This window comes from Aythya marila (assembly GCF_965140915.1).
Source record: "Aythya marila genome assembly, chromosome: 17".
In the NCBI taxonomy this organism is placed as follows: domain Eukaryota; kingdom Metazoa; phylum Chordata; class Aves; order Anseriformes; family Anatidae; genus Aythya; species Aythya marila.
In genome coordinates, this window is record NC_139058.1 from 3,507,155 (window position 1) to 3,523,421 (window position 16,267).

The 16,267-nt window shown below is 40.6% G+C and overlaps 3 protein-coding genes across 4 annotated transcripts; 2 read left to right on the top strand and 1 right to left on the bottom strand.

Moving 5' to 3' along the window:
* Positions 1-1,139: 1,139 nt before the first annotated feature.
* DDX55 (DEAD-box helicase 55) lies at positions 1,140-7,792 on the top strand. Its single transcript, XM_082773857.1, has 14 exons — positions 1,140-1,271; positions 1,498-1,548; positions 1,637-1,723; positions 1,998-2,089; positions 2,203-2,265; positions 2,975-3,124; positions 3,604-3,793; positions 4,053-4,135; positions 4,460-4,591; positions 4,713-4,805; positions 5,358-5,472; positions 6,231-6,399; positions 6,745-7,046; positions 7,538-7,792. Exons 1-14 carry the CDS (start codon positions 1,164-1,166, stop codon positions 7,703-7,705), a joined length of 1,803 nt encoding a protein of 600 aa, XP_082629983.1. The 5' UTR covers positions 1,140-1,163; the 3' UTR covers positions 7,706-7,792.
* Positions 7,793-7,903: 111 nt separating this feature from the next.
* Positions 7,904-11,146, bottom strand: EIF2B1 (eukaryotic translation initiation factor 2B subunit alpha). The gene is made up of 9 exons (XM_082773858.1): positions 11,021-11,146; positions 10,842-10,943; positions 10,586-10,722; positions 10,384-10,500; positions 9,792-9,904; positions 9,602-9,670; positions 9,074-9,149; positions 8,754-8,879; positions 7,904-8,315 (listed from the first exon to the last, which is right to left on the bottom strand). The coding sequence occupies exons 1-9, from the start codon at positions 11,115-11,117 to the stop codon at positions 8,160-8,162; spliced, it is 993 nt and encodes a 330-aa protein (XP_082629984.1). The 5' UTR covers positions 11,118-11,146; the 3' UTR covers positions 7,904-8,159.
* GTF2H3 (general transcription factor IIH subunit 3) lies at positions 11,051-16,252 on the top strand. 2 transcript variants are annotated; one of them, XM_082773859.1, is made up of 13 exons: positions 11,051-11,169; positions 11,313-11,392; positions 11,724-11,833; positions 12,227-12,390; positions 12,632-12,694; positions 12,950-12,979; positions 13,332-13,360; positions 13,445-13,519; positions 14,001-14,054; positions 14,749-14,817; positions 14,947-15,082; positions 15,164-15,200; positions 15,278-16,252. In XM_082773859.1, exons 1-13 carry the CDS (start codon positions 11,160-11,162, stop codon positions 15,345-15,347), a joined length of 927 nt encoding a protein of 308 aa, XP_082629985.1. In that variant the 5' UTR covers positions 11,051-11,159; the 3' UTR covers positions 15,348-16,252. The 2 variants fall into 2 exon arrangements, with proteins under 2 accessions (XP_082629985.1, XP_082629986.1); XM_082773860.1 differs by having other exon boundaries at positions 11,727-11,833.
* The last annotated feature ends 15 nt before the right edge of the window (positions 16,253-16,267 follow it).

Genomic DNA, 16,267 nt, shown 5'->3' on the forward strand with positions numbered 1-16,267 from the left:
GAAGCTTTTTAATTAAGTGGTCGATTATCAAAATACATTCTCTCCTCTACCGAGTGTTCACCATATGGTTTTTAGTCTCTCACCGGTTTCCTATCGAAGCCAATCGTGCAGTGTCTTGGCAAACAATAGTTGGCCCTTTGGTTTTTGCAGCTCCAAAGCTCAGCCTGTTGGTGCTATTGCAGAATGCAGTAGTGTTCAGGAAATCTGGATTCCAGATGCCAAAGGGTTAATGATTCTGGGGGTTTATTGCGATGCTATGCAGCCCTTGTATTTAAGTTAAGTGGCAGCCTCTGCCATTATCTGGTCATAATTAGCATAATGCTAAATACTGGTGTGTTTTCTTTTTCAGGCACATGTAGATTTGTTTTTGTATAAAGTTACTTTCCTTGGTATCTGATGATCGGTTTAAAATTAAAGCAGCGTCTGGTGTGGGTGCTGAGCCAGGATTATGTTGTGACTGATGTACATTAGTTGTAATCATTTTTGGGGTGGGGGGGGACCTTTTCCAGGGGGGAGCCTCTACAAGTTACACACAACAGTTTTGTACAATTAATTTAAAATTTGTTACAGGTTTTCATGTTCCAGGTAAAGATTTTTCAACCTCGGGCAAACACTTGCAGCAGTTCTTCAGCAAGGTGGCTGTTACACCTTATTGCAACTGTTGTGTGCCAATATTTTTGTGTAAAACACGCAAAATTGAATTCTAAGATGTACATTTAAAATTGCTTGTGAATCTACATATGACCCAGGTTCGATAAAATAAACAAATTCTTTAAAAAAAGAAAAAGAAACAAGAAAGCTTGTCTCTTTCTTCTTTGACCCTATGAGGGGCTGCTTGGCACTTGATTTTTTTTTTTGTGAAATATTTCTTTGGGTGTTGGGAAGTCGTTAGGCTGCTGCCCTTGTGTTGAAGGAATGAAAGGTAATTGTACACTGGCATTCGTGACACTGGGCTCTGGCACTGCAGGGCTTCCAGCAGCGCCTTAAGGGGCGATTTCCCTTAAAAACGGTTTTTTTTTTGTGGTACCTGGGGCTGCCGCGGGGCGTCGCGCAGGGCCGGAACCAAAGCTCCGCGGGGCGAGTTTCCGGGGGGGGCCCCGCCGCGGCCGGACGCCGTGAGGGGGAAGGGAAGGGCCGGGCCCTGGCGGCGGGACCGGGCCGGGATGGAGGCGGTGACGGAGGGGCGCTGGGAGGCGCTGCCCGTGGCGCTCAGCCCCGGTGTCCTGCGGGCGCTGCGGGGCCTCGGCTTCACCGGCATGACCCCGGTGCAGGTCAGGGGGGAGCCCCCGGCCCCGGGGGGGGGGGGGAGGAAGGGGAGCTCCGGGCCTTGTGAGCGTTGTGCGGGCGCTCGGGCGCAGCCCTGAGGCCTCCCCTCAGCTGTCCCCTCGCTCGGGTGGCTTCTGGAGAGCTCTGGTGGCTCCTGGGGGGAATTTGGGCTCGTTGATACTTACTTCCAGCAGCGCAAGTTGAACTGTTCCTGTGGTGTTTCTCTTCCAGTCCGCCACCATTCCGCTCTTCATGAGTAACAAAGACGTCGCCGCGGAAGCGGTGAGTGTTGTGAACCGCGGGAGCCTGCTGTTTCTCTCGGTTTGTCTCTGGTGCTGAGGAAGGGTTGATTCCGTTTCCCATTTCACAGGTAACAGGCAGCGGCAAAACCTTAGCCTTCGTAATTCCCATCCTAGAAATTCTTCTCAGACGGGAGCAAAAATTGAAAAAAATGCAGGTAAGATTAAGATGTTTGTTTCTGAATGGTTTCCCGTGTCTTTATGATCCCTCAGTAAGATTGAGGAGCTCCGTGAAAGCACCAGTCAGCCAAACTGAACACATGTAAAGTGTCTGTGTGCTCAGCTCAGGTACACCAGGAACAACAAACTATTTAAAAATTAAAAACAAATATTGCAATGCTTTCTTTGCACTTACCTTACAATGGACAATTTTCCTGCAGTCTTTCTCGTGTTCTGTTACTTTCCATAAACTCCTTTTGTCTTCTGGTGCAGGTTGGAGCTATAATTATCACACCAACAAGAGAATTAGCTATTCAAATTTATGAGGTTTTGTCACACTTCACAGAACACTTCCCCATGTTTAGGTGGGTGAACTTCAGGCTTTGCATGACCTCTGTTCCCTTTCCTTTGGACTTGTGTCATTTGTAGACTAGCAATATTCAAAGGTGACTTAAATCTTTCTGTTCTCTTGTTTTAGTCAGATTCTTTTAATAGGCGGTAGGAATCCCATGGAAGATGTTGAAAAATTTAAAGAACATGGGTAAGTTGATTGGCTGTAATTTTTATCAGTGCCTTGCAACTGTGATTTTCTCCTTGTCATTAAAACGTTCAAATTATGAATTTAGTCTTGCTGGTGGTAAAATTTGGTGGTACTGCATAAAAATATTGTGTGTATGGTGAAGAAATTGTGGATTTGTGAGTGAGGTACAACACCCTGAGATGGTAACGAGATGACAGGAAAAGATCGTATATGAAATTGGTACTATTTATGTGCTGTGCTGGTAAAGCCCAGAGTACAACCTGGTGAATTGAAGAACTGTCTTCACTGACAGGTTTTCAGTTCCTTCCTTCATGTAAACATTGTACTAGCAGTAGACTGGCGAGATTGGTTCTGTGTTGAATAATTTTCTGGAACTATTTTGTGCTGATACTGGTGGGGAACCTTTGGAGCAATTATATTTGCTGCTGGCTTTTGCATGGAGGTACCAAATATTTCTTCTAGCTAATGGTTGTTTTCCATAGTTGATGTTCTAAACTTTTATTGCTGCAAATAGTGTGCTTTCTCCTGAGGGCTTTTTCTCCCCTCAACGTACTTCCTGAGAGGTCCTGAAATAGGAGTACAGTGGGAAATAGCACAGGAATTGTTTTATTGAAGAGTGCAGATGTGTGCTGTGGTAATTGTTAGCAGATCCTCCAAAGTCCTTGCCTTGTGAGGTTATAAAATTGCTGTATGTCGTTAACCCAAACAGTGGGAACATCATTGTAGCTACGCCAGGCCGCTTGGAGGATCTGTTCAGAAGAAAAGCAGATGGGCTGGATCTCGCAAGCTGTGTGAAGTCTCTTGATGTGTTGGTGTTAGATGAAGCAGACAGACTTCTCGATATGGGCTTTGAGTCAAGGTATTTAAATACTAAACTGCAGTTATACTTCTGAAGTTTTAAATGAGTTCCTGTGTGATTGGTGTGAATGAGCCTGGCCTACAACAGCCTCTAAACTGAGATTTGTTTTGTTTTGGTCTTTTACCTCTCTTGGCTCTGCAGGCTACATAAAGCAGTTGCTAGAAGGGGAAGAGGACTGAGAAAAGGTGATTCCTTGATGAGTACAGAATTTAAGATTTCTTTTTTGGTGATATATATTAGCACATACTCATCTAAGGGCTGGTATTTACACACTGCAATGACTTAAAACACTGTAACAAATAAGCTGTGACGTTCTTTGCCTTTTTCTCAAAAAATTATGATGGTTAACTGAATAGAAGATGCTGTATAGTTGGCACTCAGTAATAACAGCTATTTTTTTTAATAAACTCACGGTTCCAGTGATTAAACTTCTGAGGAAGATCTTGGGACATTTATGTTTTACATGTGCTTACTTGCAGTTTAAATGCCATTCTGGACTTTTTACCCAAGCAGAGACGGACAGGTCTGTTCTCAGCAACTCAGACTCAAGAGGTGGAGAACCTGGTGAGAGCAGGTCTCCGGAATCCTGTTCGCATCTCGGTGAAAGAGAAGGGAGTGGCAGCAAGCAACACACAGAAAACTCCAACGCGCCTGGAGAACTACTACATGGTGAGGACTCTGTGCCTTGTGGTATTTTGTTGCTCCCTCTCCCTTTTCCCTGGTTCCATCAACAGGTTTTTAAATCTTGGCCAGTTCATGGCCACATTAACAGGAGAATCAGAAGTCTCAAAGACACAAAGCTCTTGCAAGTCCTCTGAAGATCAGTAACCAAAATGGGGGGAAAAAAAAACAATAAATTAACAACTGGCAGGTCAACTTGTATCGAGTCCATTTCCTTATGTATTTTTTTTTCCTTTGCATTGTGTAGATATGCAAAGCAGACGAAAAGTTCAATCAGTTGGTGCACTTTCTTCGACAGCACAAACAGGAAAAACATCTAGTCTTTTTCAGGTAATTCCATTTAGCTTTCACTGTGAAAACAGAGTGGTGTTTTTTTACTTGAATTTCAAAACTCTGCCCTGTGTTGACAAGAACACAACTACTTTAAAAGTGTTTCATTTTAATAGCAGTCTTATAGAACATGCTGGTTTTATACATATTTTTAAAGTAAAATGTATATATGTTATATATGGTGATTAAAAAAATGTACCTCTTTTAAATAAAAATAGGCAAAAGTGGCTGTTTTTGAAAGGGCTCAGACTGCTCTAGCTTGACTGCCTAAATCAGATGAAAAATGCAGCATAATCTTTTGCATTTCTGTCATCATCACAACAGCACATGTGCCTGTGTGGAATACTACGGGAAGGCTTTGGAGTCCTTAATTAAACAAGCGAAAATAATGTGCATTCATGGGAAGATGAAACACAAACGTAACAAGATTTTTACCGAGTTTCGGAAGCTCCCAGGGTAAGACCATACAAATAGGCTAAGCCAGCCAAAAGTAGTAGTACAGGATATGAAATTGTGTCTGAAAATATGCTTCTCTCAAACGACAGTTTAATGAAAAAATGCTTTTTCTTCTTTCTAGAGGCATTTTAGTTTGCACTGATGTGATGGCCCGGGGCATAGACATTCCAGAGGTACACTGGGTTTTGCAGTATGACCCACCTAGCAGTGCAAGGTACAACATCAGATCTGAAGAACCTTTACTTGTGCTCATGTTACCCTACTATTAGATACAAATTGAGAACGCAGAGCTGTGAAAAAATGCATTTACTTGTTGCCTGAAAGTTGGTCTGAGTTTGTGCAAAATAATGCATGAACAAGGGAGGATGGAACATTGCACTTCAACTTGACATCAGTTACAATAAAAATGGTGTGTCGTGCAGAAGTCAAACAGGTTGTCACCACTTGCGCTTGTATGAAGAGGCTTTCTGTTCTAAGGGTTAATATGAGAATACCAAAGAAGTAATGAGGTGAAACTCCAGGGTGAATGAGAGCAGAGAGCGGGTACAGAGCTGTTCTAGGAATGGTACATTGGAAGCTCATTTGAAAGGAGCTTTTCCATGTGTTTTGACTTCTATTGCCATAATTCTCCTGTTGCTAAAGTTATTAGGTTAGTTCAAAAATAACCAGCACTCTAGGTTTTCCATTCCGTCAGATTTGCCCTTTTGCTCACTAACACTTCTGAGTCTGACTGAGCATCTCTTAAATGAGCTCTGTTTTGTTTCAGTGCCTTTGTGCACCGGTGTGGTCGAACAGCACGGATTGGCAATGTCGGCAGTGCTCTTGTATTTTTGCTTCCCATGGAAGAATCCTATGTTAACTTTCTCTCAATCAACCAAAAGGTTAGTAGACTTTTATTCTGTTAGGCAAGGGGACAGGCAAGCTCACCAGAACCTTACTGACAGTGATGTTGAAATCCAGATTCATAGGACTTAAGATCATATGCATAGATAATGTTCTAGCAGAGTTACATAATTAAAAAAAAAAAAAGAGAGCGGCTTATTAATCACCAAATTCAGCTGTTAGAATGTGATTGCTACCTGTGTGTTTTTTTTTTGTTTTTTTTTTTTACTGAATCTTTGATAGGAACACGTGATGCATAGATTAAGTAAAGGTTTTGATTTTCTAACGGTGTGTAGGTTCAGCATTTCCATAAGGCAGCAAGGGCTTACACTGCTTCTGCCTCAGATCTTACCACAACCACTTTGTATGCTACACCCTCGGAGCTGCTGAAAAATGGCCAGAACAAATTTGTTCTTAACTTGGAATATTTTAACTTGAATTATTTCCTGGCCCTGCATTTATGGGATTAATTGAGTTCTCTAGAGGCCTGCTAATGGGAACATAGCTTGATAAGGCATGAGATGAAGGTGTTGCCTTGTCTTGAGCTGTACTGTGTGAGCTCTTGTGCTGGGCTAGGATGATTGTTTGTGGGGCTAAACAATGAACTGGAATTTTTAAATGACACAGTAAAAGATGGAGAACTGGGCTCAAAGCTTACTGAAGATTAACTGGGAAGAAGCGTGTGTTTGAAGTTTCTTTCACAGCACATTTTAAATCGTTCAGCTGAACTTTTTCTGTTTCTTTTTTTGGTTTTCAGTGTCCCATGCAGGAAATGAAACCACAGAAAAATGTGTTGGATCTTCTTCCAAAACTGAAGTCTATGGCCCTAGCTGACAGGGCAGTGTTTGAGAAAGGGATGAAAGCATTTGTGTCTTACATCCAGGCTTATGCCAAACACGAGTGTAATCTGATCTTCCGGATAAAAGGTAATTCACAGCAGGACTGGTATCTTTTACTGTTCTTCAGAAGACAGTGTTTGATTTGGCAAAAAAAACACAACATAGTAGTGTTATTCAGGAGCTACAACTACCCATTCCTGTTCTCAAAGTTACTTTCTGCAATGTCAGATTCTGACAAAACTCCTATTTTCTCAAGCAAATCAGACAAAAGATTTAATTAGCAAGTTTGACTGAAACAGACATAAGCACAAGTAAGCATGACTTAGCATTGTTACTAGTATAAAGTATAGAATGAAAGATAACTTAAAGAGTCATGAAAAAAAAAAAACTTTTTATCCAGTGGTATAATCTTTATAATCTTTATTTTAACAGATCTGGATTTTGCTACTCTTGCGAAAGGTTTTGCCTTGTTAAAAATGCCAAAGATGCCTGAACTAAGAGGAAAATGTTTTCCAGACTTTACTCCAGTCACTGTTAATACAGACTCCATTCCATTTAAGGATAAAAGTAGAGAAAAACAGAGACAAAAGCAACTAGAGCAACTAGAACAACAAAGAAAGGAAAGACAGGAAAGTGGAGGAAAAAAGAAATTAATAAAGAACAAATCCTGGTCAAAGCAGAAAGCCAAAAAGGAGAAGAAAAAGAAAGCAACAGCTAAAAGGAAACATGAAGAGGTAAACCGTGCCCATTCTCTTAAGAAATATGTCATTGTTATAACATCGGTGTATACTTTGAAAAGGCAGAGAGCAAAGGGATTTTAGTCTGACATAAGTGAGATGCACTGCAGAATTACAGACTGAAAATTAACTTTCTAGGCCCTTGACAGGTAAAGTATAAAAATAAAAAGCATAGAAGAAGCTTTTTAGAGCAAAACACAAAAACAACTTACTAATGGTAGTGAATAATGCTGCCAGCATAGGCTGCATGGGTTTTCCTTCCACAAGCTCCAGCAGCACTTAATTGGACAGTACTTCGTTGTTGTTATTGCTTTTTAAATTCTCAGTAGGTGTAACAGAGTTAGATAATACTCAGGTTCTACCTAGGAAACTATTTCCTGCTTGGACACTCCTGGCAAAGTGTGGGTTGTAAAATTCTGGTGTGTTCAGATGTTAAGAATGAACATGGTTTGGTGTTGAATTTAATTTTGTTTTTCAACTGCCAACAGGGCTCTGATGTTGACGATGAGGACATGGAAGAGTTGCTGAATGACACAAGACTCTTGAAAAGATTAAAAAAGGGGAAAATTAGTGAAGAAGAGTTTGAGAAGAGACTAACAGGCACCCAAAGCAAACTGAAAGCAGAAACTGTTGCTGACTTAGAGTCTGAATGTTGACAGTTATTCTAACCAGACTTTTATGTTGATATTGCCTATTTCAATAAAACAAAATATTTATAACAAAATAATGATGCAGAGAGCAGAACTGATCTAATTTCTTCATAAAGGGACCTAACAGGTCCCTTTCTTCAGGTATGTACCACAGATCAGTAAGTGACACCACACTTTACAATGAGTCTGAATGCACCATAAGGTATTTTATTTTACAGTATCAAAATACTCCACCCATCTTTAAAACATTTCAGGTCTTCAGAAGCTGTAGCGACTTTTTTTTTAATCAGTGGCCCATCCACTGGTAGTGCTTTGCCTTAAATTCAAGAAGGCTCATAGTTACTTTAATCCTTATAATGTTGTCTTCTTACCACATCCATATAACTTACATCATCTTCCAATTTTTTACAACTGTGATAGTCGTAGAAGATGACACATTCTGTACACAGTGTCCTTTTTGTTACAGATAGAGTTTAATAAGTTCATCACTGACAGCTGACGGAGTTAACACACCAAGGTCTGTAAACAGTAATGTGATCAGTGATGGTGATGTGTAGTCAATCCAGGGATGCTCCTCTGTTAGATTCTGACTTGTTTTCAGAGTGTCTGCTTTGTACTAGAAGGAAACGAGACCATTAGTTATTACACATCTGCAAGCTAAAACCCCTTTTGGGCAAGGGTGGTTGTGAGCAGATGTTTGTGGTAAAACTGAAGGAAGTCCATTTAATAACAAGGCACAGGCTGCCACCTTGGTCCCAACTGTTTTGTCTTTTGTACAAACTACAGTTTGTAGTTCTGAAGTGTCTCAATCTAGCTATTTCTTGTCCTCAGCTACTCTTCTACCCCAAAGGAACCATTTTAGGAAGTCAGTGATTGTATCAAGACAACTTACGGCTGTCTGACATTTGACTTTACAATGGAGCAACTCCATATTATGTCAAGTAAGCTAGAGTAGAGACATCCAAATAAATTAAGACATGCTCAGAAGAAAATTATTCATAGACACGTGAGTGGATCTTAGCCTGCTACGAAAAAAAAAATGCACTCCTCTTACCTTAAACTTATCTGGGACATCCTGTTGATTTAGAGGGAAAAGCCTCACAAACTTGAAACTTTCTGCTACCACATAAAATGGCTTATTCTGAGCTTTGGCGCACACAGCAATTTGATTTGTGCCAATCTGTGGAGACATGTAGAGAACAACATGCAGACTTATGCTAGTAGGACATAATATTGCAATATTTTCAACAACAAAAAACCTGACATACTGGATAACACCCCAACAGAGCAAGGATTTTTCAGAAATCCCTGAATTCTTCAAATTTTTAGAGTCCAGAGTTTACAGAATGTTATAGTAAACTCACTACTTATTACCTTGTTAATAATGCCTCCACTTTCAACTACACCTTCAGCACCAACTAAGACCAGGTCCACTTTCTCCATAATGTAGCTGTTGAAGGGGGAAAAAAAGGCATTTTGCACTTAAGCAAGAAGTGAGATTCAGAATTGTTATAGTTTCTTTTGTCACATTTTGGATTTATACTAAGCAGTAGTAATTTAGTAGTTAGCTTAAAAAAAAACACAATGATAACACATGGGAAGTAGAAAAAAATGTAGCTGTTTTGTTTAGCACCTCAGTTCCTTTTTCCAAATATCCCCAAGACCTAAGATCCCTTAGGTCTGCCTCTATTCTTCATTCTAATAGGCAAACATCAAATACTTGTTTTGTAGTAGGCATATTCTGCTAATCATGCATCTAAAGGTGTAACTTGTTTAGCTTGTTTGATGACTATGACAAACTAAGGAACAATTTCTGTAGTTTGAACAAGCTGCTAGGAAACATACATATAATTTAAAATAAAATTGTGACAAACAATATTAAGGTTTAATGATCAGACTTACCCAACTGCAGCATCCAGAATCACAGTCACAGGAATGTCCAGCTTCCTCAGGGCTTTTGCCATTTTTTGCCTATTGAAATAACACATATGAAGCTAAGAAGACTTATTTTAAAAAAAGCTACTAGGATATTTGACGCTAGCTGAAACTTAACCTGCTAACCAAGCTCAAACACAAATTAATGAATACTTGCCCTGCTTGGTCTGGCTGTGATTCAGTAACATAAACGCTGAATCGCTTCTTTGACTCAACAGCTGCTTCTAACACTCTGAGGACCACTCTTGAGTAGGCGTGTGTCAATATTCGCTGTCAGAAAAGATCAGATATTACTTTTTGCTGAACTTTAAAAAAAACTTTAGTTCTGTTAGTGGTGCCAGAGCTTTAATTCACACATCTGTCAACATTAAATAATAACATGATGTTTGTGTACTACAAAACACAGGATGGCAAACACTGTGAGATGGATGCTATGTGGCCAGCCCTGATGCTGTCAGGGGGTGACAACCCCCTAATACTTTAAATGGAAAGTTGATGTTGTGATGCTTCAGCACCTCATAGAAGTAGGCCACTGCTTAATGCTGAATTGCATGGGAACTGAAGTAGGGGAGGGCACAAGCCTTAACAAAATAAAGCAGCGGGTGATGTTATCCCTATGTACTTGCAGAAGCTGTATCAGACAACACTGCCATGAATGTGACTGAACTTCACTCCCCTCCTCTTCTTTTCTCCATCAGTGCAAGCAGCAAAGCGCCAGAACAAGAGCAGCCCAGCCTTGGCCTACTTACAGCACCGTCTCTGATGAACGGATGACAGAGCTTGGCGATTTTGTTCCTCGAGAGCGAGACCTTCCTCAGGAAAATCTCCCCGCGCTCGATCATGATTTCTTTGCATTTGGAGTAGTCCTGGAAGAGACGGTGAGGCGTCTGCTGCGAGCCCGCCGCGTCTCGGAGCCAGCAGCGTGGCCGAGCGGGAGGCAGCCGCCCTTACCGAGTACTCCAGCGAGGTGAGGCTGATGAAGCGCAGGAAGAGCTCCCCGCCGGAGGAGACGGCCACCGAGGAGTCCACGCGTGACAGGGTCTCGATGGCGTCCAGCAGGCTGCTCCTCAGGCCCTGGATGGTCTCACCTGGCGTGTGTGGGGAGGGCAGAGAGAGGAGCGCGGTCAGGGCCGGGCCCAGGGGCTGGTGCCTGGCCCCGGGGGCTGGTGCCCGGTCCCCTCCTTATCCCGGGGGTCCCGGTGCCCACCTCGGTCCCGCTTGAGGAAGCCGAGCAGCGCGCGGATGGCGGCCACCGCCGAGGCCACGTCGGGGTCGTCCCTCAGCTGCGCCCTGAACGCCTCGATCAGGTCTGAAAGGGAAAAAGGAGGCGCCTCAGGCCCGGCCCGGCTCGGTCCCACCCCGGCCCCGCTCCGCGCCCCCCGTTACCGTCGGTGCTCATGGCCGCGCTCCCGGCCGCCTCCCCGCAGCCGTGGGCATGACGCGGCGCCCCTGGGCGTGACGTCACGCCGGCCCCTGACGCCATTTGGAAGCGCCTCGCAGCGGCGGCGGCGGCAGCGGCATCGGCATGAGCGCGGGTGAGACGGCGGCGGGAGGGAGGGAGCGGGCGGCCCCCGGGCAGGGGGGAGCTGAGGGCGGCCCTCAGGGGACCCGGTCCCGGCCCCTCAGAGCCGGCCCTGCCCCGGGGAGGCCGCGAAGCACGGCGCTGTGTCTGTTGCAGACGATGAGCTGAGCCTGCTGGTCATCGTCATCGACACCAACCCCATCTGGTGGGGGAAGAGGGCGCAGGGGGAAGCTGAGGTACGGCTGCGGGGGCTGAGCTCGGAGGGAAAGGCTCCTTTTTTGCTTTTTTTCCTCAGTCTTATCGAGTGGGCCGCGAATGGGGGTAGCTTGGGGTTCCTGAGCAATGCTTGTCTGGTAGAATGGATGTTAGAATGCCTTTTTAAAAAGACCTGCTGCTGTGTATCCATCAAAGCCTTGTATGAATGCTCCTTATGAAGAAAGGAAGCTCCAGATCTTAAAACCCAAGTTCTTCCAGCTGCAGTTATTCCAAAGCTTTCTTGTAAATTGTTTAACTGTAGATATTATTGTGCTGTTTCTGATTTCTTTCTTTATTTTTTATTTTTTTCAGCAGTTCACCCTATCAAAATGTATCGACGCAGTGATGGTACTGGGAAATTCACATTTGTTTATGAATCGTACCAACAAGCTTGCAGTAATAGCAAGTCACACACAAGAAAGGTATAGGTGCTTCTTACCTGTGTTAAAGTTTAAAGGGGGCTTTTCTATATATGTCTCTTGATACAGTGTAGGAGAAATAATTTGACTTAGTGCCTTACACAAAGCAAGAAAGAGACAATGAAAGTGACAAGTTTCTTATTTAAATGGGTATTTTTTTACCCAGATATTCATGTGTCTCAGGATCTACATGTAAGTGCAGGAATGGTATGTATTTGCTTTTTTAAATGTCTTGGAAGGACAGTAAATGTTGGTATCACACCATTTGGGGTCTGAAGATTTCGTGCCCTAGGTTGCATCTTTAATGTCTAAATTATTTGAAATTATATTTCTGAATATTGCTGTTTAACAAGCTTAAAGTTGAAACAGAAATGCTTTTTACTTCCTTTCTTTCAGCCGTTTCTTGTACCCTGGGAAGCGCTGGGCTTTTGCTGATCTCCTTGGAGATGGCAGTAATTCTGTGGAATCTAATTGTTCTGGCAGCAAAGATGGAAAATATGAATTATTAACAGCAATAAATGATGCAATTGCAGAAGAGATTAAAGATCTCATGACAAAAAGTAAGGAAAATAAATTTCTAGGTTTAATATATTGAATTGCAGAGCACTTAGGCTATCAAGGAGTTTTAGGAATTTTCTTTATTTTGATAATCTAAATTTGAATACGTTTAGAGTAGATAAGTTTATTATGTTGGCACTTGTTGCCTGTCAATTAATCTAATATGCCAAAGATAAAACTTGTAGAATTTAGTATGGTCAGATTGAGCAACTGTCTTTGTAATTTCTGTAACTTGTATTGCAGCTGACATGAGGGGCCAGCAAACAGAAACTCTGTTAGCAGGATCACTTGCTAAAGCACTTTGTTGTATCCTTTTTATTACGGAACTTTCAAAACCTTTATCTGTTTTCTAAGACTGTTTCCTATAATATTAATTGTGCTTCAATATAGGCTTTACAATTACTGCATTTTATAATAACATTCAAAACTGAAATGTTTGCTTAATAACTGTGGGTCATGCTTACTAAAATGTGCGTCATTTACGGTGATGAATACATGGTACAGATATTGCAGTTACTTCCAAGGAATAGAACATAAATTCCTTAACATCATCTAATACAGATATTAACAAGATGAGCAAAGAGGTAAAAGGTAATCCTTTTCTTTTGAGTATTTACACAAATATGTAAATCAGAATAATAGAAGAAAATGCATAACGATCAACCTTGAAATTTCTAATCAATATTTAATTGTTTTTGGACAATAAATGAAATGGCCTGCTTTCATAATAACTCTGAATTAGTGTACAGATACTTGTCACACATTTCTGCTGCTCTCTATGCCACTGGTACTATAAGATAGTTTCGTGTATTTTAACTGAAATAATAAATGTAACACCTTAGGTGTTAGATACTTAACTGGAATGTTAAATGCTATAGAATTACAAGAGCAAACTACAAGGGATGAGCGTACTCATACATTTTATTTTCTTTTCAATACTTAGCCAATCAGGAAATGAAATCAAGGATTTTGGTAAGAGCTTTGCTGTCACTTTTCTGTTAGTCTTTAAATCTAGCGATACTGTGTAGGTTAACAAGTCTGACTTGCTTTATTTAGGTCATAAAAGCTGCAGAAGACAGTGCATTGCAATATATGAATTTCATGAATGTGATCTTTGCAGCACAGAAACAGGTGAAGTTGTCATTTCATTTTGATCTTTTATTAATAAGTAAAAGCTTAAAAAAATGTTCATTTTTGTTATGATTGTGATCTGATTAAAGAATGCTTGAAAAGAAACCTGTCATGCTCAGGGGGAAAGCTAATCAAGCAGTAAATAAATAAACAAAATTTCACATCGCTACATCTTAACATAAAAGGTTTGCTAGACTAGTTTAAGATTCCTGTGTAAGTACAGACAGTAGCCTTTTGTCCTGCCTTGCAGGTAATGTGTACAAGGTACTTTTGCTGGTAGTTCTTTTAATGCCATGTGAGAGAACAGAGATGAGATTTGACTTTGTGTTCTGACCAAGGGAAAGAGCTTTGTTATTGCTGTGGTGGTCCTGCAGCTGTAAAAACATGTATGATGGTAACACTGGTGAGGGTACATTGTTCATAGCTGAATTTCTGTTGTTTTTTGTTTGTTTCTTCATGCTTTTAATCTCTTTGCTTGCAGAGTATTTTGATCGATGCCTGTGTCTTGGACTCTGATTCAGGTCTTCTACAACAGGTACAGACTTTATCTTTACTTGCTGTTTATGTGAATTCATAGGTACTTGATGCTAGGCAGTTTGTCATATTGTAAAGGGAAACATTACACCCTTTTATATGACATCTTTTGTGCCATTTTATTGTAACATAGATCTGTATTCCTTTCTTCTTCCTTTGGAACAATTACTATAAATTGTTTTCTTCTTTATAGGGCTAAACATATTTCATAGCAATTCACTTTGTTTCTTGAACAACAAAAACACAATGTGGGATAACACAGCAAATACTGTGAGCTTACTAGGGTGTAAATTATGCCTCACAGCACATTATTTGGAGATGCTGTTTTTCAGAATTCTTCTCAAAGGAGGATTGGGGAGGGTAATTAGCAAAAGCCTATAATTTTTTAGATATCACAGAGAGTGTCACAGAGACTGAGGTGTGAGTTGAACAATTGAGATGAATGAGAATAACTTTTTTCATTTGTCTCTGGATGTGAGATCATAGTTTATTTTTACACTTTAAATGTTTATTTTCTTTTCATAAGAGCAAGAGAGATACTTCATGATGGGAACAGTTGCTACCATTTCAATTTTTCTCAGTACTTTCATTTCTAGTTCTTTGAAACATGCAGACCTTGAGCAGCATGTGGATATTTTAAATAATGTGTAAGTTTAATCAGACACAACAATCTGATCATGCTTTCTGTTTTCCAGGCCTGTGACATTACAGGTGGCATATACTTGAAAGTGCCCCATATGCCATCACTTCTGCAGTATTTATTGGTAAGATATTTAAAAAGCACTTCAAGTGTTTTTTCCTGTGTTAGATGTGAAATCTTACTGATTTCATTGACATGTTAATACAGCAGTACCCTTGCAGTTTCTGAAATACATTTTCATTTATTTGTATAGTGGGTATTTCTCCCTGATCAAGAGCAAAGATCACAGCTTGTGCTTCCGCCTCCTATTCATGTTGACTATAGAGCTGCATGTTTCTGTCATCGAAATCTCATTGAAATTGGTTATGTATGCTCTGTGTGCTTGTCAAGTAAGTTTATAAATATCTAAGATTCTAATTTCTTAAATTCCAATGGAACTATTTTAATGACAGAAATTTTTTATTTTTCAGTATTCTGCAACTTCAGTCCTATTTGTAGTACGTGCGAGTAAGTGTTTCTTCTTGTTTCAGAGTTGGGTATGAAAATACGTTCAGTGTATCTGATAGCTCTTTTTTTTTTTTCAGGACTGCTTTCAAAATATCACTGCCACCTGTCATGAAAGCTAAGAAGAAGAAATTAAAGTTAGCTGCATAACAACACTACGTAAATACACCATTATCTCCTCCAGTAATTCCATGAAATGGAATGTACTAGAGAAATTGATGGCACTTTTTATAGGATATGAAAGAGAACTGTATGCAGTCTTACAACTTGTTTCTTACTGGATAAATATTTAAATCATATTTTCTACACAGTAACAAATCACTGTATTACCACGTAACCTGTGCTGTTTTAAGTACTAATTCTTAATTGTAATAGTAAGCAGAAGTTGCAGCTTGTTAAGATGTAGATCTTGCAAAGTTAGAAGGTATTCTTGCCATTGCAAAGCTTCTACCTCCAAGTTATTTTCAAAGATAAAGCTCTGATTGGTTTTAGTCCTATGTTGGTGTAAAGATAAGTTATGACTACTCCTGATGTGTAGGTTCTGAGTCTTAGCACTGTGTTATTTGGGGACTTTGACATTGTTAACCTTTGCTACCTATTTTTTGAGTGAAACAGGCTCAGTTTCAGAATAAAGACACAAAAATTTTCAAGATGGTTTAGAAATACCCCTCTTCCATTTAAAGATGTTAATTCCTCTGCACGTGCACACTCGCATGTTTTATATTCTTTTATTCCCTTTGATTGTGATTTTCTCCCAGTTGTGTTCTAACTAGTCTTCTCAAAGGAATACAGAAAGTTGTTATTTCCTACTTAAAAGAACTTTTCTTTCTTAAGGTGCATACAGGAATTTGTGTAGTCTCAACGCTTGCATCATCAGGTTTTTATCAGCATAACTTGTAATCAGGGCCCAACTCTTACTGGCTTGTTTCATCTCCGAAAGCCATTTTGTTTGAAGCCTGTATTTATACTTTGTATAAACCATTTGTAATAAAACCTGCTCCTTTTCTCATACAGTTACTGCTGTGGCTATCAGATATTTTTACGGGTAAGCCACACGGACTTGTTACAAT